This window comes from Colossoma macropomum, unplaced genomic scaffold (genome assembly GCF_904425465.1).
Source record: "Colossoma macropomum unplaced genomic scaffold, Colossoma_macropomum, whole genome shotgun sequence".
In the NCBI taxonomy this organism is placed as follows: Eukaryota; Metazoa; Chordata; class Actinopteri; order Characiformes; family Serrasalmidae; genus Colossoma; species Colossoma macropomum.
In genome coordinates, this window is record NW_023494792.1 from 8505045 (window position 1) to 8531067 (window position 26023).

Below are 26023 nucleotides of genomic sequence, written 5' to 3' on the forward strand. Positions count from 1 at the left end.
TGTCATATTTTTCATTTCATAATGCAAAATGTTTTCAATGGGTGACAGGTCTGGACTGCAGGCAGGCCAGTTAAGCACCCAGACTCTTTTAATAAGGAGCCATGCTGCTGTAATATATGCAGAAATACGAATGCAGAATAAATGCAGAGTTGATGTTGTCTTCCCTGAAAAAGACGTCATCCGGGTGGCAGCGTATGATGCTCCAAAACCTGCTTATATCATTCGGTATTAATGGTGCCTTCACAGATGCGCAAATCACTCATGCCATGTGCGCTAATGCACCCCTATACCATAATGGATGCTGGCTTTTAACAAGCTGGATAGTCCCTCTCTTCTTTAGCCCTGAAGACGCGGCGTCCATGATTTCCAAAAAATTTCAATTGTTTCATTCGTCGGACAACAGGACACTTTTCCACTTCCCCTCAGTCCGTCTTAAATGAGCTCGGGCCCAGAGAAGGTGGTGTTGTGGTGTTTCTGGATCCTGTTTATGCATGTTTTCTTCCTTGCATGGTAGTTTTAAATTGCATTTGTGTTCACAGACAGTGGTTTTCAGAAGTGTTCTTGAGTCCACGCAGTGACTTCCACTACAGAATTGCATGTTTTCAGTGCAGAGCTGCCTGAGGGCCTGAAGATAACAGCCAGCCGATATTGGTTTTTCGGCTTTGTCCCTTGCATACAGAGATTTCTCAGGATTCTCTGAAATTGTTAATGACATTATGTACTCTAGATGATGAAATCCCGAAGTTCTTTGTTATTTTACACTGAGAAATGTTATTAATGAATTGTTGCGCTATTTGCCCATGCCATCTGTCACAGAGTGGTGAAACCCTTTACTCCTGAACCCCTCCTGAACTTAACCGAATTAGATGTGAGATGTTCCACCAGGTGTTTTTTTTTTTAGCATAACACAACATTACCAGTCTTTTGTTGCCCTTGTCCCAACTTGTTATTGGCATCAAATTCAAAATGGACATAATATGTCCAAAATATGTTTCAAAAAACAATAACATTTCTCAGTTTCAACATTTGATATGTTATCTTTGTACTATTTTCATGTAAGCATTGGTTTTAAATGATTTGCACATCATTGCATTCTGCTTTTATTAATATTTTGCACACCATGCAAAGAACTTGAAAGAGGGGTTGTACATTTTTATGTGGAAGTGGTACATAGAAGAGGTACATTTATTCCTTTTGCTAAATACTCAATGCATACCTCTCCACTATTTCAGCTCTTTTCTGGGGAGGATTTTATTTCTAAGCATCAAACAAATCCATTATGATATCGAGCTCCCTCTAGTGGAAAATATCAGCAGTCACTTACATACATACATACATACATACATACATACATAAATAAATAAATAGGCCTGTTAATTGGTTCTGGATTTGTACCCTTTACTTGAGTGAATATTCTTAATAGACAGCTTTTTTTGGCCCTGTAGTTAATGCCAAACATTTATATGGTGCTTATATTCCTATGTGGTACTTAAATATTGAAAGGATATACATATTACAGTACACAGTATAGACTCAGATCATCTTGCGCATTTTTTTTATTTTTATTGTGTTTTGGCATTTGAGCTGCATCTGTGGAAAATGTTTAAATATTTCAGCCACAACATGAACCACATTTTAATGACACATATTCCTTCCACAAAAATGTGTTACTTTATTTTTGTTCAGCTTTTCTTGTACATTCAATCAAGAACACCAATTCAAGTGATTAATGAGCACACCCTATTCATGAACCAATAAAATGCACCGTGAAAATATGGATTTAACAGATAAATAAATAGCACACTTTTCTGCCACTGATGAACAACATATACAGACCAAAATATCCCTTTGTTCCTTGAGTTTGTGGACATAACCGATTTGTTTAAATTAAAGGTTGCTGTCCCTCCTAGCTGTGACAATGTGCCTTCTCTGCACTGCGTGTAGGCCACACCCACGCCAGCCAAGCTCAGTAAAAGCTGAACTGCATCACTGCGTCACCTGGAGCTGCCTGTTCATTCTAAGCTGCATATATGCCTCATGGCTAACACCTTCGCTACTGTAGTTCCACAGTGAGTCAGTCAACCAAAATACAATAAGTAGCACTCTTCAGCTTTACATGGAAGTCATATAGAAGTGTTTGTCTTCACAGTTTATCACAAAAGAATATGAAGTATCCTGTGGTGGAAGAAAAGAATGGATTTTTTGCAGTTCAAAGGTAACCGTGCACTTTTACTTGTTCTTAGAACGTTTGATTTCATCCACATTATTGTTTCTTAGGACTGCATGGAAATGCTACTTAAAGTACACTTAAATTACTTAACAATCTCATTGCAAATGTATCGCTACAGTAATCTGCTCAGAAAAAACTCCCACGCCATTCAGAGTTAATGCAGCCTATCTGACAGGCATAAGTGCAAAATACAGGCTTCAGAGGTTGCGACGGTCCACACTGTGCAACTCATGCACAGGAAATCTCATGATAATGAAATACATAAAAACATTCACTATTGCCTTCACTAAATGTGCACTGTTTCAGTGCATGTAGTACATGGAGTATATGGAGTGAGTACTGTAATAGCTCCCTCTAGTGGCTGCCCTGCCCTAATGCCACTAATACACCACCGGTCACAAATGCAGATTCAAATAACCTGAGTATGAAAATATCTGTTAAAAACATTGCATTGATTTTGACATATTATAGCAGCTACAGAAGGGAACTTTGTTATGTGCACAGTACAGAAAAGGAACACCTCTTTCTGGATTTTTATCTGGGTTATGGAGTGATGGCCATTCTGTTCAATAAGGCAACAATGAATAATATGCTAAAAACAATATGTGTAAAATGAAGGCTAGTACAATCTGTTATAAAAAGGCCCACTGAACAGTTTCTCCCATTTTACACACTTAACATGAATGAAGAGGACATGAATATATTCACCTGTTCGTGCTTCATTTATACTATTTAAATTTCTTATCTCATGAATTAAAAACTAACAACGCATCTGTACATGCCCTGTACATGCCTATGTAGGAATAGTCTAACACTCAGTGCACTTCACTGAAATGAAACCCCCTTTTGTGAATGGAGAGAGAGAAGAACAGAGATCACTTCTTGGCTTTCCTGTCAATCTGGAAAAGGTCCAGAATGTCGAGCATGGCCTGCTTAATATGACAGCCGAAACGGTGAGAGTCCTAAAAATAAACAAGAGTTTCAAAAAAAGGTGTTATTCTCTGTCCAAAACTAGGCTCTATTCACCATATAGTGTGATATTTTGGCCTGTGTCTGAATCTAGACCCTGGTCAATGCATAGTGGACTATTTCAACCTTTGTTCATTAAAATAAAAAACCTTAAAATCTATATCTATTAATATATAGCTTATTGTCACTGCCAGAACAAAACCTTGTATCTCCATTTTTACCATCTACTTATTTGAAATGCCATTTACACTGTGTTAAAATTTAATAACAAACAGACCAACAGAAATGGTCCAAAATGACTTACTATACTATCTTGTTACATCACTTTCCATTAAAAGTTAAAGGGCCCATATTCTCTCTGTTATAATTGGCTGCCCTGAACTGCACCTCATTCAAGAAGCACTCAGAGTGGAAACATTTCTTAGAACTTGAGATGGTTCTAATTAGTTGGTTCTCATGACCTTACAGAAACAAATAGTTCAGAATAAGCATAGTTTCCATGTATAGACCGTATGGACTGGGTAGTGATTGGTACATTTTAAAACTTCAACAATATTTACATATTACTTACACCTGGATTCAAAAAAGTGAGAGAAGTTCCTTTTTCTATGATTTGGGCCCTTTAAGAAGATTTTTCGTACTCGTGAAAAGTCACCATTTTGTAGGTTTTGGTCTGACAGTGATGATATATAGTGTAGTGCATCTGTAGTGCATAATACAGTGAATATGGCCTATTTTTGGCCAAAACAATGTGCTATTTAATGAATAGGTTCTAGATTCAGACATAGGCTTAGTCTCAGTGAACAGCACATTTAATGTGTCTTTGTGCTACTAACTGTGTGTATTTGTAAATGTAAAAGCGTGGTACTCACAGTCTCTGGACTGGAGTGTTTGCTGGATATGTGGAAGTTGATGAGGTCTTCTCCAAGGATGATATATGATACTCCATAACCATCATCTGCCACCTAAGTTGAGAAAATAAACAATGCGGCATTTGGCATGAAAGGTGTCAAACAGGTCTAACTGAATATTGACCCTCAAACCAGTAATCAGCATTAAACTATAGACTTTTTTCTAGTTTTTTTCTATATTAGTTCATTCTTCGCTAAAGACATGATTATTCTTAAATAATTCATGATTAGACTATTATTTAGTACAAACATGATACTAATATGCTTATTGTCAATGTGGAAAAGCTTTAACTAATAAAAGTATCTAAAAAAGTTTAATTATTAAACATATCTAGAAACATTACTGAACTTTGAAACTAAAACTTTGAATTCTGCATGAGTAGTGCTTCAGGGACAAAATTCAAGCATACTAAATTATTCAAAGAGGACAGTATTAAAATGGGCTAAATTATTGAGGCTACAGCTTACGACTGGCTTCCTGCTTTGCTATACCCAGTGAGAATGATGCCTCAAAACTTAAATATAGTGATTTGGCTCTCTCACTTTGCACAAATACCTTTTGTGCCAAAATCTAACTGTCATACTCGACATACTCAGATTCTCCCAGCAGAGCACATACCGGGCCAAAGCCGCCTCCACTGGTCACGTACTCTGGGTTCTTCGTCAGATTAAACAGGTCCAGCTGCTGGAGAGGAGTCTGACTGGTGGACAGTCTCCAGGGCTCAGACAACACCTGTCCACACATACAACCAACAGAGTAGTTAAATTATGAAACTGCAGACAGTTCAGTACATTTTTACATTTTAATCTAAACTTTGACGTATATTAATGTAACACTTATTATGTATGTACTTATTATGTATTATGTTTTCAAGAGTATTGAATGGTTTAATTGGTCTATTCATAATGGAATGTTCACACAGTGAAGAAAAGCTTTCAAAATAAATACAAACCTAAAAAGTTATGAGGTTATGAGGTTTTGATATGACAGCAAGGGTATATTACATTTGTTAATAAGCTAAATGCTTATGACAGAATAAAATGTACTCTACACATAAATACAACTTGACTTGCAAGACAATGGCTCTCACCTCTTTGAGGAAGGGGGAGTCCACTCCCAGGTACCTGGACACCACGTAGAGACAGAAAAGGTGCCGATCAATGCCTTTGCCTGTCATGGCCATTCTGTACAGGTCCTGGTGCTTTTCTGCTGCCAACTTCAGCAGTCGCAGCCTCTCCTCTCTCTGAATGAAGCAGGAGAAAAGCAGAATCAGACCACGTCCTCAGACAGACATAATACTGTATCATACACTGTATGAGTTATAACTGCGTGTAAAGGCAACATCATGAATTAAGGCTAAGCCATCTAAAACACATACGCCAAACCATACGCTTTATCCCAAACCACACGTTCTCCATAAATAAAGAAGCCTCAATTCTTTACCATTTTGGCTTTTTCCCTTGCATTTCAATCCATATTTCTAATAATTAAAGTCTTGATCTTTCTCCTGCTGATACTTTTTTCAATTAAAAAATGTTGTTTTTTATTTGTTTGCTTGTTTTTGTATTTCTATTTTTTTATTGGATTAATACAGTTGTTATGGAGCAATTATGTAGCTACTGCTATGGTATACTATATACATATATGTATGTACATACATGTGTGTGTGTGTGTGGTATATGGAGGCTGGGGAGAATAACTGTTTTATGGCTTTTTTGTGTTTTGTGGATCTTACCGTCTGTTTTTCATCCATCATGGCACGGACGAAGGCACAGGACTCAATGGTGCAGGAGCGAACGGTTTCAGTGCGACCCTCTCGGAACAGTCGTGTCATGGACGCCTCGTATGTCAGGCAGAACTTTCCTTTGTCCTGAAGTATGAGAAAGAGAGAGGAGATGGTCAACCCATGCAAGGACTGTGGACTTAGGTGAGGGTTATGTCTGACAAAAAGAGTGGTATGGAACAGTTACCCTGAAGTGAGCGAGCTGGAGAGCGATCTGGATAAAGCCATCTGGGCTGGTCTTGCACTTCTTGATCAGGCCTTTGCCAAACTCATTGAAGGGGATAATGTGAGAGTCCACATCATCTGCTAAAGCATTAGCCACCTTCAGAGAGCTGCTGATCACTGACTGACACTACAGAAAAAGAAAGGACTACAATAAAATATGTACACAAAAGACAGCCAGCGAAATCATCTACAATATGCAAGCTGTAAACAGGAATGGAATAAGAGACTATGAACCCCAAGATTTAAAAAATTAATCTAAAACAAACAGAAATCCAGAAATAGAGCTAGAAAAAAGCACAGAACAAAAAGAGAGAGATGGGAGTTGAGAAGTGCTGTTATACCTCTTCTGGAATATCCCACTGTAGGCGCTGTGGTCCGGGCAGACTTGGGTGTATTTTTCCCTTGCAGTGACCTTCCTCTGTGTATCCGAGGATCACAGGATCAAAAGCCAGTACTTGCTGTAGCACACACAAATATGGCATTAAACAGACAAGAACAAGAACTTTGATTTCTCAGAAAAGATCAGAAATCCACTGGCTCAGAACTCACTTATAATATAAGCCACTAGGCAGCTGCTGAATTTCATCAGCAAACATTTAAACATTATTTTTGTAGAACACTTTCATAAATTCTTCAGTTAAAGGTGTTTGTAAATTAATCTGTAAATCTGGAATCTTGGATAAAATGTCACAGGAACAGCCTGGAAAGACACTCTCTCAGGTTGTCTCATCCTAACACAAGTGTTTAATGTTATACCGTCACATATTTAAAACGTTTATTCGCAAGATGGAGCAACAGCCCAATGGCTACTATTATAAGTGTGTTTTGTGAACATGGGTTTTCTGTGCTTTTCTAAGTACAGAGAAGTACATCAAATTATTGCCCGTGTTAATCGGCAGTAGAACACAGACGCAGCAGTTGGAGATTAGGTTGAAAAATGCAGGAGTATCTCTTTAAGTTTGTAAAAAGGTTGACGGTGAAAGACAATGTGTATAGAAACTGTATGTGTAATTTTGTTTAATTCACCTCCCAAAGGTGGCCAACGATGGGGGCATCAGCCCAGGTATGTTCAGCATTCAAACCCATAGTGCCGTTCTTAAACACGATCAGGTTAAAGGACTTATCGAACCATCTGGACACAGGAAAACAAAGTTACAGATTTCAAAGGTCACACAGCAATGGGCTCCAAATACACAGCCAAATTATGTGTATTAAAATATTTTCCTGTCTATTTCGTTCACAAATAAATCAAAAGGAAATAGATTTTCTCAAAATAACAGATGATGATCAATCGTCATTCTAACCTGTCATAGCATTTCCCATGGAGAAGAGATTTGGCGTATCTGTCCAGAGACTGCACAGGGTTATCAGGGTCATAACGCTGTTCAGTGTCATCCAGAGTCACAAAGAAAGCTGCCTTCTCCACTGAATCCAGAGACTGCTTATTCTTCCCTCTACTGAAGAACGCTGAGCGGGCCTTGGCCCAGGGTATTCTGTGAGGAGAAACAGAAGACACAGTTATATCAACCCTGTAAGAATATCATCACCATTAATACATGCAAAAATTGACTGATTTTCATTATAATAATGTACATATGACAACCAGGGGAAAAACTGAGGCAATAGATATCAGCAAACAGCTACATGCTAGAAATGACAAAGCCTCCTTGGCAGGTTAATTTTAATACCTCAATGTTTAGGCAGTATCACTGTAATTAAAAGAGTAGTTCCACAAAAACTCTAATTTTCACAATTTACTCTTTACCCTAAATGTAAATGTAGGCAATCAGCCAAGACAAGTTTGGTGACCAAATTTTTTTCACTGGAGCCACAAGGTAGCTAACAAGTAATAGGGGCTTAAACCTTATGATTAGCATTGCGCAAACTGCAGTCATCATCACACACTAGCCTCAAACTACGTCAAGTGGTTAAGTGATCTCAACTTGCTTATGTGGTTTCTGGCACTGCATGACATGTTATCCACAACAACAAACACAAATACGGATTTCAGTTAGGCTGAGTTTGACATATTTTGCCCAACTCAATGCAATTTGAGGCAACTGAGTGATTTAGCCATTTTGCATTCTGCTTATTAGAGAGAAATAGGTTTCCATCACTTGTCAGCTATATTAGCTCCAGTGCAAAACTAAAAAAGTAAACCTCAGACACTGAATATAGTTTAGAATCAATGTTGTCAATCATATAAAGCCACTTTAACTGTAGACATGTGCATAAAATGATTCTAATATACTATTATACTAGCAGTGGAGAACTCTCAGGGCCTTCGGGGCCTTCTGTCTGTAATTATTAGTTCATTTTTATTTAATACAATCATCATGCTTGTTGTTTTTAAACTCTGCCAGAACAGCAGTAATTTCTTTGTTAACCTTTGGATGGAAACTAAAGGATTAACCCCTTAATATCCCATTTTTATTACATACAAAAGCTTATTATTCAGTAACTACAGGGACTTCACTGCAAACTGGTTGAGCTATTCTTAGGTTATAGAAGTGTGTGATAAAATTTCGGGCCAGCTGACCTGCCCGGCCCTGTTAAGGGTTTAAATACTTGAAACACTCATACAGAAAATTGTCCAGTCAGGATTTTTTTTGTTACTACAGCTAAGTGAGCTCTGCCTTTGGTTAGGATGTCAGGAGCTGAAGTAAATGGCTAACTGGTCAGATTAATTACTAATAAGCACTGACAGAGGAATCAACTAATCACGTTTTGATTTACAATGGGTGGGACTAATTGACCAGTTGTCACTCTAGGCTTTCTGGAAGTCCTAGATACATTACTGACCCCTAGTATGAGTCGTAGCCTAACCAGGTTTCAGTACGGTGTTAGAAATGGGAAACTCAGCTCAGCTCTGTACTGAAGGAGTCAAAGTGAAACTACTACAAGGTAAAATATATCTTAATATGTGTGTTACAAGCTTCAAATTACTGAGAATAACTGAGAAAGCTGTATGACACAGAGAATGAATTCATAATAAAACTGGCATCCAGAATCTATCAGATTTTAAAAGTGGAAATCAAATATGTAACAAACATGTACCATTTAATAACTTTTTGTTTACAGATTTCTTGAAATGTTGAGTAAAACATCTAGAAATCCCTTGAATAACGCATAATACTTTACATTTGTATGTTATTTTTATAAATAAAACACCAAAAATGTTAATATGGCACATGATTCCAGACTTTTGAATGGTAGTATTCCTTACAGTGTCAGTGTAAATAAGCAGAGATCACACAGCCAAAGCCTTCATTCAAGCCCTGTGTTGTACTGCTGCAGGTTCAGTGCTGTTCACAGCGCCCTCACCTGTCTCCTGCTGTGAGTGCAGCCAGATGCTCCTCTCCAGGCTGAGGCTCAGACTTGTCCGCCAGAATCCTCTCCATCTGCTGCTCGATCTCTCTGGGATGCAGCAACCGGCCGTCATAAAACATCCACACCTTGAAAAAGCGTCCCTTGTGGTACACCACAATGTGCTTGCTCTCATTCACGTGCTGAATGACATCTACTCATGGAGACATATATAAGAGATGTAAAGATCTCAGAGCAGTTTGTATGAAAATTGACTTTTATCTAATAACTATCAAAGGAAAGGGCTGTTCTTCATCATTTTGCTTTGAGCAGCAAAGTGTCCAAAACTTTTTCATTTAAGGGAAATTACACTGGTTCTTTCAAAAAGTCTGCACAATTAAATGGATGAGATGTAAACAAAGTCATTCAGAGTGGTTTGATGTAAAATGGCTCACTGAAGAGACACTTACAGACTCTGGTTTCGTTACAGTGGTGGTGATAGGAACCAGGAGTCTACAACACAAATATTGCCATTTTATTTACTATCCAAAATGTGTCTTCTGGGTGTTTATATGTAATGTTGATGATGGTAAAATAGTGGTAAATCTGTAAAGAAAAAAGGTTTTTTTTGGTACTATTTTGGAGTCTAATTTTATACATCTCTGCCATGAAATGATTTTAAAAATATATATTTAAGGCCCAAAGCTTATTGCAAAACTATCACAAAACAATGTCACAGTGATCAGGTTGCATGTTTGTAACCATTTTATGAAATAATTGTCTGTAAGAGAACTTTTAAAGGTATTAAATAGGCATTAAGCGTTTCAGATGTCTGGCTCTTATCACCACTGTTGTGAAGAACTGTGACTCTGCAAGTTTCTCTAGAATGGAGCATTTCACATCAAATCTCTCTGAGTTTATTTACATCTTCACTATTTAATAACACAGGACATGTAACAAATTTCTGCAATCCACCTTTAATAAAGAGCTGAATAACCACTGTACAGGCCTAATGGCAGACACTGGAAAAGCCAAGTCTAAACCCAAAGACAAAACTTTCCCGAAAATAACACTTTCAGTTTATCACCATGCAGACACAGGAACTGTTTCACAATGACATGAAAGCAAAGGGGAGATGAAAAAAAGGGAGATCAAAGTCCAAACACTTACTTCCTTAACACCACAAGACGTGCACAGAATGCATTACAATACCTCTAAGTTTATCTGCCCGTTTATTTGCCTTAGCTGCACAGCAGTGCTCTATAATTGTTTGGACTTGATGGGAAAGGAAGGGGGGTTTGTTAATGCACACTCTTCCTTAAAGCTTCCTCATTCTCAGAATAAATAAACTTAATAAAAGCTTACATAACTTTCACATTTTTTAGATATAATACAGTTAAATCTGACCATTTCACATTCTACTGACGTGTAGATAAATGATAGAGTCACATACTGCTTGAACATAATGTTAATATTTATTTGTCCAAAAAACAATACATGTTAATGGCTGTGAATTAGTAGTATTTGTCCATGCATGTATTAGGTTAGGCATTTCATCAGAAAGCTCAATTAAGTGATTCAATTAAATTTGTCAGCGAAAGCCAAAAAAATAAAAACACTTCAGAGCTACCAGGTACGTTGGTTTTATCATGAAGGACTATGACCTCTGGCTACAACTGCCACCTACACGCTGCTGTTGTAAAACTTAAAGTAAATGTTTTAAAGGGTGTCAGACCATGATAAAATTCTCACCGCACTGCAATAATCCATGCTTAACCTTTAGAAGTCACAGCTATCAATGGCATTAATAAAAACATGTTGTAATTCCAGAATAATTATTTCTCATTCACAATTCAGTGAAACAAGCGGAGAGGTTCTGATGCATGTGCAGATTCTACACGTTCAGTCAACACGCCGCATTTGTTTGGAAGCAGAATAATGATGGTATTATGAATTGAATTTGGTGAAAAGTCTTTGTTGTGTAAACAGCTTTGTTTCATGTTCCACATTTTTTGTCATTCTTGACTTCAAAACATGGAAAAAGACAAATCTGTTGATGCAGAATGTAAAATAAATGTAAAAGTAATTAATTGCTTAATTTACTATGTAATTACATAATTATTACTTAATTACATTAAACAATTGTGACCTCTAAGTGTTTATTTTAGTCATATGGACGAGAACAGTCGGATTACACCACACCCACAACGCAAGATCACACCTCTGCAGCGCCATGCATTATAATCCTTGCTCACATGCACTGTTTGATGAAACAGCGGATTAAACTGGAATTCTGAGATTAAGGTGCTGAAGCAGAGGACAGGAGAGAGCTCTACCTGTTTCTACACCTGGGACTCGACTGGTGTTGAACATACGCTCATACTGGGATGAGCACATGGGAATAGTGTTTAGAACCATGAGCTGTAAAGCAAGAGGGAGAGTCAGACACTACCAGAAAACACACCAAGCGAATCCCACCACGCACCAACCCACTACAGCGAGACCTACAGAGGAGGAAAAGCATGAGTGATGAAAACAAAAAGGATGACAATAACGGATGGAGGGATGTCAGAGAGGTTCATGAGACGTGGTGTGGGAAGGAGTGAGAAGGATATTCATCACCATGGAGATGCAGCCTCAAGTCACCAGTGCAGTTCAGAGAAAACAACGGTAAAAATCCTATCAGCATATCAGTTAAACAATGAATCAATTTATGAATTAATTAGTTTTGACAGTTTCATGTCTAAAAAACAAACAAACTGGACCATCTTTAGAAAGCTGTGCATGAGAAGAATGCTAACCCCTTAAACTCCACAGACTCATCAGCAAGTTCTCACACTCGTAACTATGTAATTTACATAGTAGTTTAATAGAAGGTGACAAATAAGTAATAGTAGTTACTGGAAAATAAGCCTTAAAGGAATATTCAAGTGTTTTTAAACCTAATCTCCATCTGCCACACCTGTAACATACAGTTGATCACCACAGACAACCATTTTGACAAATGTTGTACATAATAAAAGAACCAGAAACTCAATGTTACACGGAATTCATAATTTGATCCAATACGATAAGGTCTTGATTTTATACATTTTTCTGAAAATGTGCCTTATATGTTAACTCTTTAAGGTTGATGCAAAAAAACCCTACTTTTGTCATTTTATCTATTCTTTTCCATAAATAACACAATTTCTGAACGCTGTTTTTGCGTTTATTTGTTTTGTAAAGAATGTGATCTAGCAAAGCTGAAATTTATCAAATTGTTTATTGAGTTTGTGTCACAAACTACCATTTTCACCAAAGCTCTAGTTCTACATGCTGAAACTGACAAAATGACTTTACAGTTGCCAATGGGAACATGCACAAAGCATAACTCTTCTGGCAGCAGATTTACACAAGCCCCTTTGGTTTATTTTTTTTATTTGGTGGGGGAGGCAGTACCAGACTTGTTGGGTTCGTGTGATTGGTGTTTCCATTTTCAGTTTATTGGAGCATTCAACAATATAAAAATATAAAAGTACACTACTTGAAACAACAGCTGTACTTTATAGTGCCCTGATCTAATGTTCTAACCACAAGCTAATATATCAGCACAAAGGTAACACAATAGCCACATGGTAACATGCTAGTCACAATACAAAAATGAAATATGACATGCTGTGATAACATTTCAATACAATGTGATACACTGTATTGTTACAGCCCTTCTGTCGACCACTGGGAACGCTTAGGGCAATCTAGAAACTAAAAAATGCATGTCTTTTATTTTTAGTTCATTTTTATTCAACAGAATCACACTTTTATTTAAACTCTGCAAGTATGACAGTACTACTCTTGTTATTGTTAAGTTTTGGATGGAAACAAAAGGGTTCTTGAAACAGCCAGTGGAAAATTTACGAATCAGAACTGTTTATCTTTGTGTTTTCTAGGTGGATATAGCTAAGCGAGCTGTCCTATTGGTTAGGACTTCAAGAGCTGAAAGTCCCAATGTATTTGATCAACTACCAGCATAATTACAGAAGTCAACCAATCACTTTTTGATTTCCAACAGGTGGGCTCAATTTCATGAGAAAAAAACAAAACTTTAGGCCTCCAGAAACTCCTAGATACGTCACTGACTGTGAATATGAGCTGCAGCCTAATCAATGGGTTGTCAGAAATGGGAAACAGTGGCAGCCTCTCTGCTGAGTCACTGTGAACTTACTATAAGGTCAAATATATACTGACATGTATAGCACAAGCTTCATGTAAAACATGGAATGTCTTTTAGTAGCTTCAAATGTCTGTGTTTAATCTAGAATGGCCAAACATTATGCAATCATCTTTAACGTAACACTGACAAACTACTAGAGTCCCATAGGCATGCTAGCATTTTCACAGAGATGGGTTTTTTCCTCATGTTTTGACTTTTGACTTTGAGTTTTGACATTTAAGGCCCAAATTGAAGGCCTGGCTCTAATAGTCACAATTCGTCACTCCCACTGAGACAAAACAAATTTATAGCAGAAGTCAATGGGCTTTTTTACAAGTGGTTTTCTGTTCTTTCACTAAGCTCTGTGATGAAAATGTGATGTGATGAAATCATTGTCTATGGTAATGTACCACATGCTACAGATGTACGAGATAGAGACTGGGTTGAGAAACACTGAGGTATTTTTGCATAAACTGACTAATAAATAAGTATAAGGGGTTAAAAGCTAAAAGTTTCTGATTGCAGGTGATGTGAGGCTGCACACCATTGGTGAAACCAAGCATAGGGATTGGCACGGCTCGCGGCTACTCGCCCTCTCTCTTACCTGTATCCAGGCCCGGGATGCGGGACGTGTTAAACATCCGCTCCCACTGTGCCGAACACAGCGGCACTCTGTTCTCCAGCAAGTAAACCTGTGTGCGTGCCGCCACACGCACATTTAACACAGTGACATCCGAAAGCAAAGGACAAAACACAGCACTATTTAGGAGGGCTGTTTAATAATCATGCAAAGAGGTGAAGGTTAGGGCAGAGAGAGAGAGAGAGAGAGAGAGAGAGAGAGAGAGAGAGAGGGAGAGAGAGGGAGAGAGAGAGAGAGAGGGAGAGAGAGTGGTAAAGGTAGGAAAAGAATGACAAAACACAAGGTTTTCAATGTATATACTACATCTAAAGATTAGTCATTACATTTTCTATGTCAGTGAAATTTGGCCACAGCCACGCCAGTGCACATATATTAGAATCGGACACTAAATAAAAGCAAGTCTGCATGGAACCAAGAACGGCAATATATATTATTGGACATGATTCTGATATAACCCCTTAAACTGAAGGACCTGTATATGTCCACACTTCAGTCCCTCACTGTCATAACTACATAAAATATTAGCAGCCATATTAGTTACTATATAAGTAAAAATAGTTACTAAATAAAACTTAAAAATGAATAACCAAATAATCAGCCTGCAGTTTAAGGGGTTAAAACAGAAAATATTCTTAATAAGGTGACTATTGTTTCAAGAATAGTTAATGTTCAAATGTCTAATGTAACTAGGTCCACAGTAAACTCTTCATTTGTGGACTATATTAGTGGAGTTTACTCCACTGTCATTGTTCTGTATGTCATATAACCTGAACAGGGCATTTAGCATTGCAAGCCTTGCTACTGCTGTGTAACTACAAGAACAAGGAAATGACCCAGAGTGTACTATCTAATAAGATATGGCCTTGTGTGTCTCACTAAGAAGCAGGACTTACAGGTTTAAGCTGAGCACGGTCCAGTTTCCTCCTGTACAGCATAGCGGCATGGATAGCATTCCCTGCCCTGGCAGCTTGCAGATGAGTGGGGAAGACATACAGGAAGTCCTGGGGGTGTCAAATAAAGAAAATGAGTTTTTAAAAGTGTGTTACAGAAGTCAAAATAGGTGGGGAAAAATTAACCAAGCCAACAATTTGGCAAAGTCTTTATTTTATTTCATTTATGTAAATAGAAATGAAAATATGTGGCATTTGTGGAAAAAGTAGGCAGTAAATAGACATGAACAGACCTAATTTCATTACTGATATGGTACTCAATTGTGATAAATTGTAAGTGGGTTAATCATATCTCACGAATCATTTTAGCAATGGCGCTACTGAAATTCCCTGTGAACAACAGTCATGGTTGCAGTAATGAGCGCCTAAGGAATTCTGATGAGACCTCTCTTCCATTCTGTTTCTGGGTCACATAATGCCCTCAGACTCTCACTATCAAATGTCAGTGATAACAAATATCTCATATTCTGACCACTGGGTCTTCTATAGCTCAGTTCCTATGATTGTACAGAGGACAAAGGACATTTCAAATCATTACTATGAGGCCTTTACCATTGCATAGTAGTTGCTGTTGACCATAATGGGCCCACGTCCTCTTAGGTAAATGTACTCTTCCCACCAGTCACTGACCTGCCAACATAAAGAGTTGTTACAGAATTATATTACATTTGTCAACGTTACTTGACACAGATATTAAGCTTACAGATGGTGTCAACTTACATAGTTGGAGGTCCACCAGGATTTGAGCTTCAAGTACCACTGGAGTTTTGGGCCCAGGTTCTTCTCAAAATCTTTCGCCAGGCCCTCCATGCGTTTGTACTGCTCATCGTCCATAAGAGCATGCACTGATTCAAGATACTATATAAACAAGGGACAAAAGAAAATCCTGTGTAAGGTAAAACTTTCTGTCGTCCACCCTCTAGAGCCCCCATTGCATATATGCTTTGAAACACATGTTCTTACACTTCATTATTTCTCACTTGTAGTTCAAGAAAGCGGAGAAATTCTGTCAAAAGCATAGATTCTAAACATTCAAGCCATGCCACATTCGTGTTCACAAATAACACAAATGTGGTTATATTTTATTATGATTTAAATGAAATTTTTGCCATTTAATGTTTTCAAAACAAACAAAAAAGTGGGATGTTCAGACTGAGAAGGGAAAATAGATGAAAAAGTCGGAAAAGTTGCAAATCAAACAAAGAGGCTGTTGGTGCTTTCAGAACAACAGACTGGCCAAACCAAAGTCCAGACCTTTACAACAAAAAAAAAAGCAGAAAATGCAACCAACTTCTACGACTCAACTTTGGAGGTGTGGAAAAAATATCCCTGCAGATTTCTTGGATAAACTGAAAGCAAGTCTTCTGAAAAGAATGGAAACTGTAATAAAGGTAAAGGGTGGGGTGGACACACTAAATACTGAAGAAACTGATATTATATTTACTTTTTGAGGATTCTGTGCAATTTTCTGTTTAACATATATTTACTGCTTTTTTCCTGACACATAAATAGCTTCTACTTAATGGCCCATTTTGACTGGGAATGAAATAAATGAAGGGTGGTCTCTGGCACAAACTCACTCTTTTTGTGGTGTCCTTCACAGTGGGCACGGGTAAGCGTGGCAGCGAGCTTTGGAAACTGTAGAGCATTGGCTTACGGCCAGAGAACAACTTCACCAGCACCTGCAGAGATAGGAGGTTCAAACGTCAAACAAGTGGAATGGGAACACAACAGCATGCTGTAGAACCGATTAGTATGTTCTGAATAAATATAGCACGTAGCTTTGTGAGACACATAACATATGATGTTGTTAAAACACACCACAACAGGTTTGATCAATTTTAAATGCTTTTAGTTAACCCTTTAAATTACAGGTTTATAGTTCAGTGACTAATATTAAGGCTTATTAGTCAGTAACATCTATGAAACTACTATGTAAGTTATGTAATTATCACAGTGAGGATACAGGGCCTAGCAGTTCAATTCGATTCCTAAATAAACAAAGACAAAGTCTCTGAGTGTCAAGTAAGACAGAGTTAATGAGTTCAAGTCTCATTCATAATTACACTGATAACAGAAAGTTTAGTGCGCATACTTGTTTTAGAGACTCACCAGCCAAATCTTGGTACCTATGGACACACTCCCATGGCGGTTGTACATCCATCCGTGCCAAGACAGCAGGGATTTAAGGACACTCCTCATGATGAAGATGACAGTGACCCACAGCCCTGTGCCCACCAGCACTCCACCAGCAATACGCTGACCATCTTCTGTTATATACTTACTGCAGGGAAACAGAATTACTCACAATGTGGCATCATCACCTTTTATGTCTCTAGGCTTTAGTTATACAGGCTGTGATTTTTTCTCATTGATACATCTGGGATACTAAGTTCCATTAAGAAATAAGAGATAATACCCCTCAGGTTTATCTCACTTCCCCATATAAACCATTCTCACACACTACAAGCAGGACGTGGTTCTTTAAGGTTTGTTCTTTTGTCACAGCTGCCACATGTTATCAAAGTGCTACAGGTTGGCTTCTTTATCTGAACATTCTGTTCATTGGAAACAGACCACGGCAGCCTGATCCAGGCTGATCCAGGCTGTCTTTACCTGTTTTTGTTTTTAATTACTAGTCTGAATATTAGCCAATCTATATGCCTATTGCAAATGATTAGTAGGAGAATTAGGAGAAGTAGGAGAATTCAGCAGGTGTGAGTCCTGCATGCTTTTTCCCTCTTCAGCTTCTTCCCCGAGGTTGTAATGCAAATGTCTAGATTAGCAGATTTGCCTATAATGTTCATGCACACAACTTTGAAATGGTCAGTCATGTTTAACCCTTGAAAGTCAACAGTTTTGCAGTTTTAGTTTAGCTGTTTAAATATAATTGAGTGCTTCTACAACTACAGGCACTTTTGGCTCTCGAAATGTTTAGAAAATGTTGTTTTAAAAGGGGAGTTCCACAATTTTTTCCCCAAATTCCTGTATAATTCAAGAGCTGAGATGGAAACAAAGTCATTTAGAGTGGCTTGATGTGAAATGGTGCATTGTAGAAAAGCTTAATCAATTTCTTTACAATGATAGTGATAGGAACCAAGGGTTGTAACGGGTACAACACAGCCATTTTAATTACTATTGAAAACCACCAGTGAACCTACACGTCTTCTGAGTGTTTACAAGTAATGCTGGAAATGGTAAAGCTGACAAATTAAAATTATTGTAAAACGAACATAAAACAGTATCCTCAGACGTCTGGTTCCTATCACCACCACTATGAACAATTAAGGCTAATTGGTGAGTTTCTCTAAAACAGAGAATTTCGAAATAAACCACACTTGTTTACATCTTATTGATTAAATTATACAGACAAAGTATTGATTTCCCCCTTTGTATTAAAGTATTAAAGTCTGCAATACAAGACAATAATAAGAATACCTAATAATAAAATACAGGGAAAGTGTAGCATATGGGCCCTTTCATATCACCTCGTTCTTTTCTTTTGAAATTTCTATAGAGGTTCTGGGGAAATTTCAAATGCCACTATAAGCAAGCGGGTCGTTATTCTATTCGGTAGAAAATAAATTAAAAAAAATGTGAAGGTTACCTCTAATAGTCCCTAATGAGTAAATACACTATAGCTGAGATAAGAGACCCTGCAGTTTTAGGCTGAGGAGAGAAGGAAAGAAAGACTTCAACTCTTTTAACAAGAGCGTCTATCCTTTTCCTTGTTACTTATAGTAAATGAAACCTGAATGCAGTCAGTCATTTACCTTACTGGTATGTGCGTGGCCAGTTTTGTGAAGAGTCCTAATGAGGGGTCTATTTTGGCATACTTCGCATAGGACATGTATCCCGCAACAACAACTATCAGTCCAGAAGGACTTCCAGGATATACTCCAGTCATAACACCATTCTGCAGAAATACAGAAAGAGGCCATCATCAGTAAAACCATCACACTACTATCTAATGCAACATAATCTATCATTATCTATAAATTTTGCAATAATTTATCAGTTGATGTAATGTGTCACATTCAGTTATAAGCAAAACATGACTGTTCCTGACAGCTCATAAAAAGCAATAAACATCGTAATAATAGTGCGCCCTTTGATACAACACCTGAATAAATCATTGCCAGAATAACCAGGAAATTCCATGAAAGTACCTTGAACCTAATGAACCTCTTCTTCCAGGAGTGCAGGCCGGAGAGGTAAACCTGCCGCAGGGCCTCATGGCACAGGCGTAGGTCGATGCCATCTGGAGTGACGGTGAACTGGAAGGCCACCGCCTGGTGCGCTTCTGCCATTCTTCCTACAAACTCTCACTACCAAAGGAAGAAGAACCAAATGATCTTTATGATCTTGCATCTATAAGAGCCCAACCTATACATCAGTTGGCCAATAACAATGTCCAATATTGATGACTCGCGGTTTTATTGGTAGAAGCAAAAACAAACATCAGATCTCGTTAATCTGGCATTCTGGCTCGTTATTCTTTAAATTACATCACCATATGCTTTTCTGAGCATATCACTGCATATTTTAAAAAGGGTATGAAAAATAAAGTGGCATTATGGGCTGACATTGAATCAGCTACTTGTTAGTTTACTGTACAGTTGTTCTACAATTACTGATGATAATCATGATCTACCCACCTGTACAAAAAAAATGGGCCAAGCCCAAAATACTAATGATTTTTACTCATGGTTTTGGCCTGGTCAGAGTCCAGACTTATACCTCAGAATATTTGGTATCACATGAAACACAAACTAGCTCGGCAGTGTATTTCAACTGTTTAAAGTCATCAATGCTGAGTGAAATAGCACTGACTCTTATTTCTGTGTCTGCATGTTTACCCACAAGACTTCATCATTATAGAAATCAAAGGAAAAGGCTGTCCCATGCTAAGATACTTTATCTGTTGGTTTAATTCTTGCAAATTCACTGACTAATGATTTGTTGTTAAGACCAGTAAAAGCTCAATTCTTTGCCATTTTGGGCTTTCTTTGCCATTTTGGGCAGAAAAGCACATCATTATTAAACATGACATAATTAAAATGTAATTTTTGTGTGTTTCGGAGGTTACTCATGCATTTTATTACGTACTCTATTACACAGTCTATTAATTATAATTATTCTTCTTATTAACATTTATTTCCATAAACAGAAGATAGCCTGCATTAGGGGTGGGAATCTCTAGGCACCTCACGATTCGATTCGATTATGATTCAGAGGGCTGCGATGCGATTATAAAACGATTATCGATGCATCTTTTTTTTCTATACATGATTTCTATTTTCTTACTGTCTGAGGACTTTGTAGTTTTAAAACAAAGTAATTGTAATGATCCATAATGCATTTACATCCAACATCTTTTATTAATAAAACAAATGGAAGTAATGTGGTAAGTGAACTGGAAGGCTCTCATTCACTGTTCTTGTTTGGAGACGCTGCTGCCACTCATCTGAGATAAAATGCGCTGTTACGGTGAAATAAGATAAGTGGTAATGGATGACCACGGAGCACATTATATATTCTTTCGGGATTTCATTACTTCGGTTTTGGTTTCGTGATGGTGGGGGGGTGCGAAAGACTGCAGGTCACCTAGCAACGAGGTTTCGCCTGGCTAGTAGCGAACGAAAAAGGAAAAGAGAAAGACAGACGAACATTTGGAGACGAATGGACTTCGCATTTATAAGCAGCGCACTTGGTTTCCTGGTACGTTAAATCTGCAACGAGAGACTGTCAAACACTAACTAAAAGATGCGAAGCTGCGAAGATGAAGTCGCTTCTCTAATTTTCCCGTTCCACCTTAAATGGTGCCGCTTTTACATTCGGCGCCTCAGTCAGAATTTAAGGTGGAACCGGAAAGTTCAGCAAGAAGCTGGCGAATGAGAAGCGACTTCAGCCTCGTAAAACAGCGGAAAGCTGAGAGACATTTTACAAGAAACTATTCAATTTTTGAATAGTTGAAGAGTTGGAAGAAACGCGGCTATAGCTAACCTAAAGCTTAAAGCAGAGCGAAGTAAATCTGCTTTTTCGTTTATATTTTTAGCCCATTTTTAGCACATTATCACATACTGGACATAATGTTGTGGCTCCCAAGGTGGTTTGATTTTTGCTGAAAGGACAAAATGTCTCTTCTTAACATTCATGTTGTGACTCCTGATCTAACCTGGCTTTTAATGCAGAGGGAGCCGGTCGGATTTCTCGCTCATCCGGTTGTGTTTTTGTTATGTGCCGCCACAGACTGTCCGGGCGCCGCACTTACCCACTTCCAAGTTCCGCCCTTTGCGTTCCGTCAACATTACGTTATGAATTAAATATTTAGAAAATCGATTTTTGACATTTATGAATCGATTCAGAATCGTCCACGTCTGCATCGCGAGGCATCTAAGAATCGATTTTTTCCCGCACCCCTAGCCTGCATAAACATTTGATGCTGTGGTTGTTTCTAAGCAGGCTTGTAGGGACGAGCCTAAACAGCTGACCAGACTGGCACAATTCATTCATCATGAAATGTGGCACAACTCAGACATCACAAAATACGACCTGCTTTTCTGCTTAACAATGTGAAAAATGTAAATAAAGCAGTGTGTGTTTATTAAGCGACGTTCACACCTGACATGATGTCTGTGTGTAATAAATACTTCTGGAATGTCACTGCAGGTGTCCCACGTAAACTGAGACAGCATGCTTATCTATAAACTTGTTCGACAACATATGTCGGATCAAACAATAGGTGAGGACTAAGCTGTCTTCCTTTCCTTTTCAGAAACATATTAGGATTTATTCTGACATGACACATTTGTTTTTCAACTAGATATTTAATAAATAAAGAAATATGAGACTAAGATGAAAAGTAAATCTCTTTTTCTACCTGAACACTGTTTTAACAATGCAGTACGTAAATAGACAGGTGATAACTTCCATTGTTTTGACTACAAGGCTAAAGTGCAGCATTTCAATTTTAATTTGGGGGTATTAAGAACAATACTGTGGTCAACTGTTTGGTACATTGTTAAGGAGCAACACTGTACTGGTTAGCTTAACAGAAGCAAACAACCTGGGAAGCCACAGTCACAACTGTGAGAGGCCAAATTAGTGGATGAAGAACTGAAGAAAAACAGATCGAGAACAGCATCCAAGGTGTAAGCATAGATGTGTTGAATATTACTGTAAAGAGAAGAATACTGTACGCCTCATGACCTCAGCAGCACCTAACTGTTCATATCTACCCTAATGCTGAAAAACAGGACAGCAGGACAGTGTCACTAAACATACTGCTAAAGCAACTATGGAGCTCCTTAGGTTGTAAAAGATGCATATCTTTGATCTTCTGAACTGAAACTGAAAATGGCTGCATTACAGGTCTGGTGATGTCTGTAGGCTGCAGAATTCAGGCAGGCATAAACTGCAAAGCATTTGCAACCGAGCATTAAACATGACAAGTGTATTTAAGATGAACACTGTTTGTCCAGTTACTTTTGGTCCCTAAAATGGGGACACTAAGCATACAAATGTCTGTGCTTCATATATGTTTACCCCATACAGATATAAACACCCTTACTTTCTAGGACTGGGTACTTGACTTCGATACAGATTCCCGAACAATCCTTTTTTCAATGCCTTCTTTTAAATTACAACCCAGAAGTGGGAGTGGCTTAAACCAGAAACGAGTGTGAGGTGCTGGAAGTGGGTATATTTACTGACTGCAACAAGCTGCAGACCTATTAAAGGTGCAGTGTGCAAGATTTAAAGGGACCTATTAGCAGAAATGGAGCGTAGTGTACAAAAGCATGTTTTCGTTAGTGTATAATCAACTGTAACTATGAATCATTCTGTTTTCATTTGAATGAGTCATAACTACATAGGGGAAGGATCCTATTCCGACAGAGGCTGCCATGTTTGTACCGTAGCCCAGAACAGACAACCAAAAGCTGGCTCTATTGAATGCCTTCCAGATGTTTATGTTAAAGCATCAGTTGAATTTGGTAGGGCTATAACATCAGATGAAAGAAAATGAATCAGTGGTTGCCACTGGTGCTGGATAACCATTTTATGCTGTGAGAAGTTTGAGAATCCAAATTTTGAAAAATGGAGGATGATACATATTATTTTAGCACAAGAAAAAGCAAGGGAGGGTTCTTATCATCAAAGAAGCATGACAGCCATTGTAGGTTGTAACTACATGCTTGTAAAGGGAGGCGTGAGGGAGGGGTGAGGGTATTCAGTTGATTGCAATCTGCAAACTCAACACTAGATGCCAATAAATATTAGACACTGCACCTTTAAGATGTTCTGACATGAATAACATGCTTATAGAATGTCATTTACACAGCCAACCACCAGATTTTGGATCAAGCCTGTTTAGTGTCTCACTGGTGATGACAGGACTAATCATTAAGAGAACTGAAATTTTGTACTGAATAACAGTAAATTAAACAGGACAGTAAATACTATTATCAGATAGTAAATAAAATTGCTGTATTTGCATTGTACCACTGGTTCCTATCACCAGCACTGTAAAAACATCTAAATTCCTCTGCAGTGAATTACTTCACATCAAACCACTCTGTGCCTTTGTTTACAGCTCGGTGTTTAACAGAAATGTTGAATAAACGGTGGAATTACCCTTTAATACCTAGTATCACGATTATGTCATTGTAAATATTAGGCCATGTGCTACATAGGCCATCATATGGTTTGGTTCAGACTGTCTTATCCGTGAAGGACTAACTGCAATTGTAGGGCTTTCAAAGCCATTCAACTCACTGTTACTGAGGGCACATGCTTCAGCACATGCTATTTAACACAATGCATGCATGTAAGACCTCAAAAGTCGTGTGAAGGACACGTTAAGACACCGGTTGTACGTCAAAGCGCGTTGCTGTCCCCCCCTCTTCCTCATCCCCATCCCCCCCAGCACCGCTCAACCTGATCACATGACTACCCTGTGCAACTGGAAACTAGGGGAAAGGTCGCCGCGCTGTAGTATGGCGCTGTGTGGAGAGAGAGAGCAGTGAGCGCTGTGCTGTCTCTTTTTAAGCTTTAAGGAGCCCAAAACAGAAAATATTACTTTAAAAAGTGCAGTATTCACACCATGCATATTCAGGACTGAGCTCACTGATATATTTTTCCTATTTACCCTACATCTGTAACGCTAGGCCTGGCCTTATTTACAACAGGTTTTTGGGGGGAGGCATCAAAATACGAGGCTGTCTCGTTAGAAATACCTGTGACTTATTTACAATCTTTTTAAAATTTAAATCGTATTTTATAAAAAAAGACCCAAGCCATTCAGCTACAACAACATGGTTTCGGTTTCAGCTGAAAATGGGGTTAAATGAGGATACCCAGTGTGAGCAAAGCCAGCTCTGATTTGAGAAACATTATGGCTGCCTGCACTTGTTTAATGGCTTATATAGATACATAGCCTATACGTGTACGATCACTCCTATAGTAAAAGTGCCTTTCAGATCTAATCTGAATGCCGTGTCCTTGGACTCATGCCCTGCATTCACGGACACCTACTGACCCTGCTGTTAGCACAGCGCCGGTGTGCTTGTAATCATGTTGGCAAAACACTTATAATAGGCTTATATTACAGTGTGCCCTCAGAGACCTTGTGCCAGAACAAATACTACTGGAAACGCATGCTATAACAGAGGAGAGAGAAATATGAAAAATAAAAATAACACCATCTTAAATATCAAAAAGGTCTGAGCTACTCCTAATGTCTGGTTTTGAAGAGCTCCAAACGTGTAGAGTGAAGCTGATCAGCCCTCATTCATGTGTACCAGGCAAAGCATTTCATAAAAATAAGAGTGGCTTTCTTGATCGTGCACTTTAACCTAGTTAGCCCACCGGTGAACGAATCACACACTGCAACCCTTCAACTTGCGTCTCACGGTCAGAAGCTGCCTGCAAACACTGGTTTATGTCAAAGCCCTGCGGAAATCTTACCTGTCCGTCTTCGCTGGAGGCTCGTCGTGGGCTGGCGTATGAGCTTGTGAGGGTTTGACTGCTGCTCTAAGCGCCTATGAATGAAAGTGGAGGGCTACACAGAAGAGACCGCCCGCCGCGTGACGTCACGTGTTTTCCTCTGTAATTTATGCACCGTACACCGCTGCCACACTGCACTCAGGAGACACACCCTTACCAGTCACATCAATTTATCTGTTAGATCCGTCTGTTAGATAACACGGGTATTCGTCGTTTACTTCATTCCATAAATAACTCTGGCCTTATAAAACTGACAAGCTGATCAAGCAGACAAACTGCATGTGAAATGGTGCACTGTATGTCCGAAAGTGTCCAAACACCCCTTCTAATGAGTGAACTCAGCAACTCTAGTGAACACTTCTGCTGACACATGAGCAGTGAAGCTGTGTTCTCTGGAGTGATGGAGCTCCATCCAATACCTTTGGGATGAGTGGGAGTGATGCAGAACTAATAATTCAACATCAGTACCTGACCTCACTAATGCTCTCGTGGCTGAATGCAACCATATCCCCAAAACAATGCTTCAACATGTATTGTAAAGCCTTCTCAGACGAGTAGAGGCTGTTAGTGCAGCAAAGTTGGACAAACCCCCCTGTTAATACCCCTGATTTCAGAAGAGAGACTGGATGAGCAGACGTCCACAAACATTTGGACACTCAATTTATCAGTAAAGTTAAGATTGGCATGGACATGTGCCATGTAATTCATTGTTATCTAAATCATGTGATGTGAGTGATTGTGTGGAAGTTGTTAGGAAATCTTTTATTGTTACAGTGAAAACAAAAACGTGAGCCTGTTTTAGAGAGTT

At 38.5% G+C, this 26023-nt stretch overlaps 1 protein-coding gene across 2 annotated transcripts; it reads right to left on the reverse strand.

The window, feature by feature from the left end:
* Nucleotides 1–1538: 1538 nt before the first annotated feature.
* cpt1ab (carnitine palmitoyltransferase 1Ab (liver)) lies at nt 1539–25303 on the reverse strand. Of its 2 annotated transcripts, none has more exons than XM_036575801.1 (19): nt 25177–25303; nt 19377–19535; nt 18981–19123; nt 17320–17491; nt 16788–16889; nt 15928–16065; nt 15760–15837; nt 15151–15258; nt 11762–11846; nt 9444–9639; nt 7424–7612; nt 7146–7251; nt 6461–6577; nt 6082–6246; nt 5847–5981; nt 5202–5354; nt 4730–4843; nt 4072–4164; nt 1539–3192 (listed from the first exon to the last, which is right to left on the reverse strand). In XM_036575801.1, exons 2-19 carry the CDS (start codon nt 19515–19517, stop codon nt 3106–3108), a joined length of 2322 nt encoding a protein of 773 aa, XP_036431694.1. In that variant the 5' UTR covers nt 19518–19535; nt 25177–25303; the 3' UTR covers nt 1539–3105. The 2 variants fall into 2 exon arrangements, with proteins under 2 accessions (XP_036431694.1, XP_036431693.1); XM_036575800.1 differs by lacking the exon at nt 11762–11846 and adding an exon at nt 14222–14309.
* Nucleotides 25304–26023: the final 720 nt, after the last annotated feature.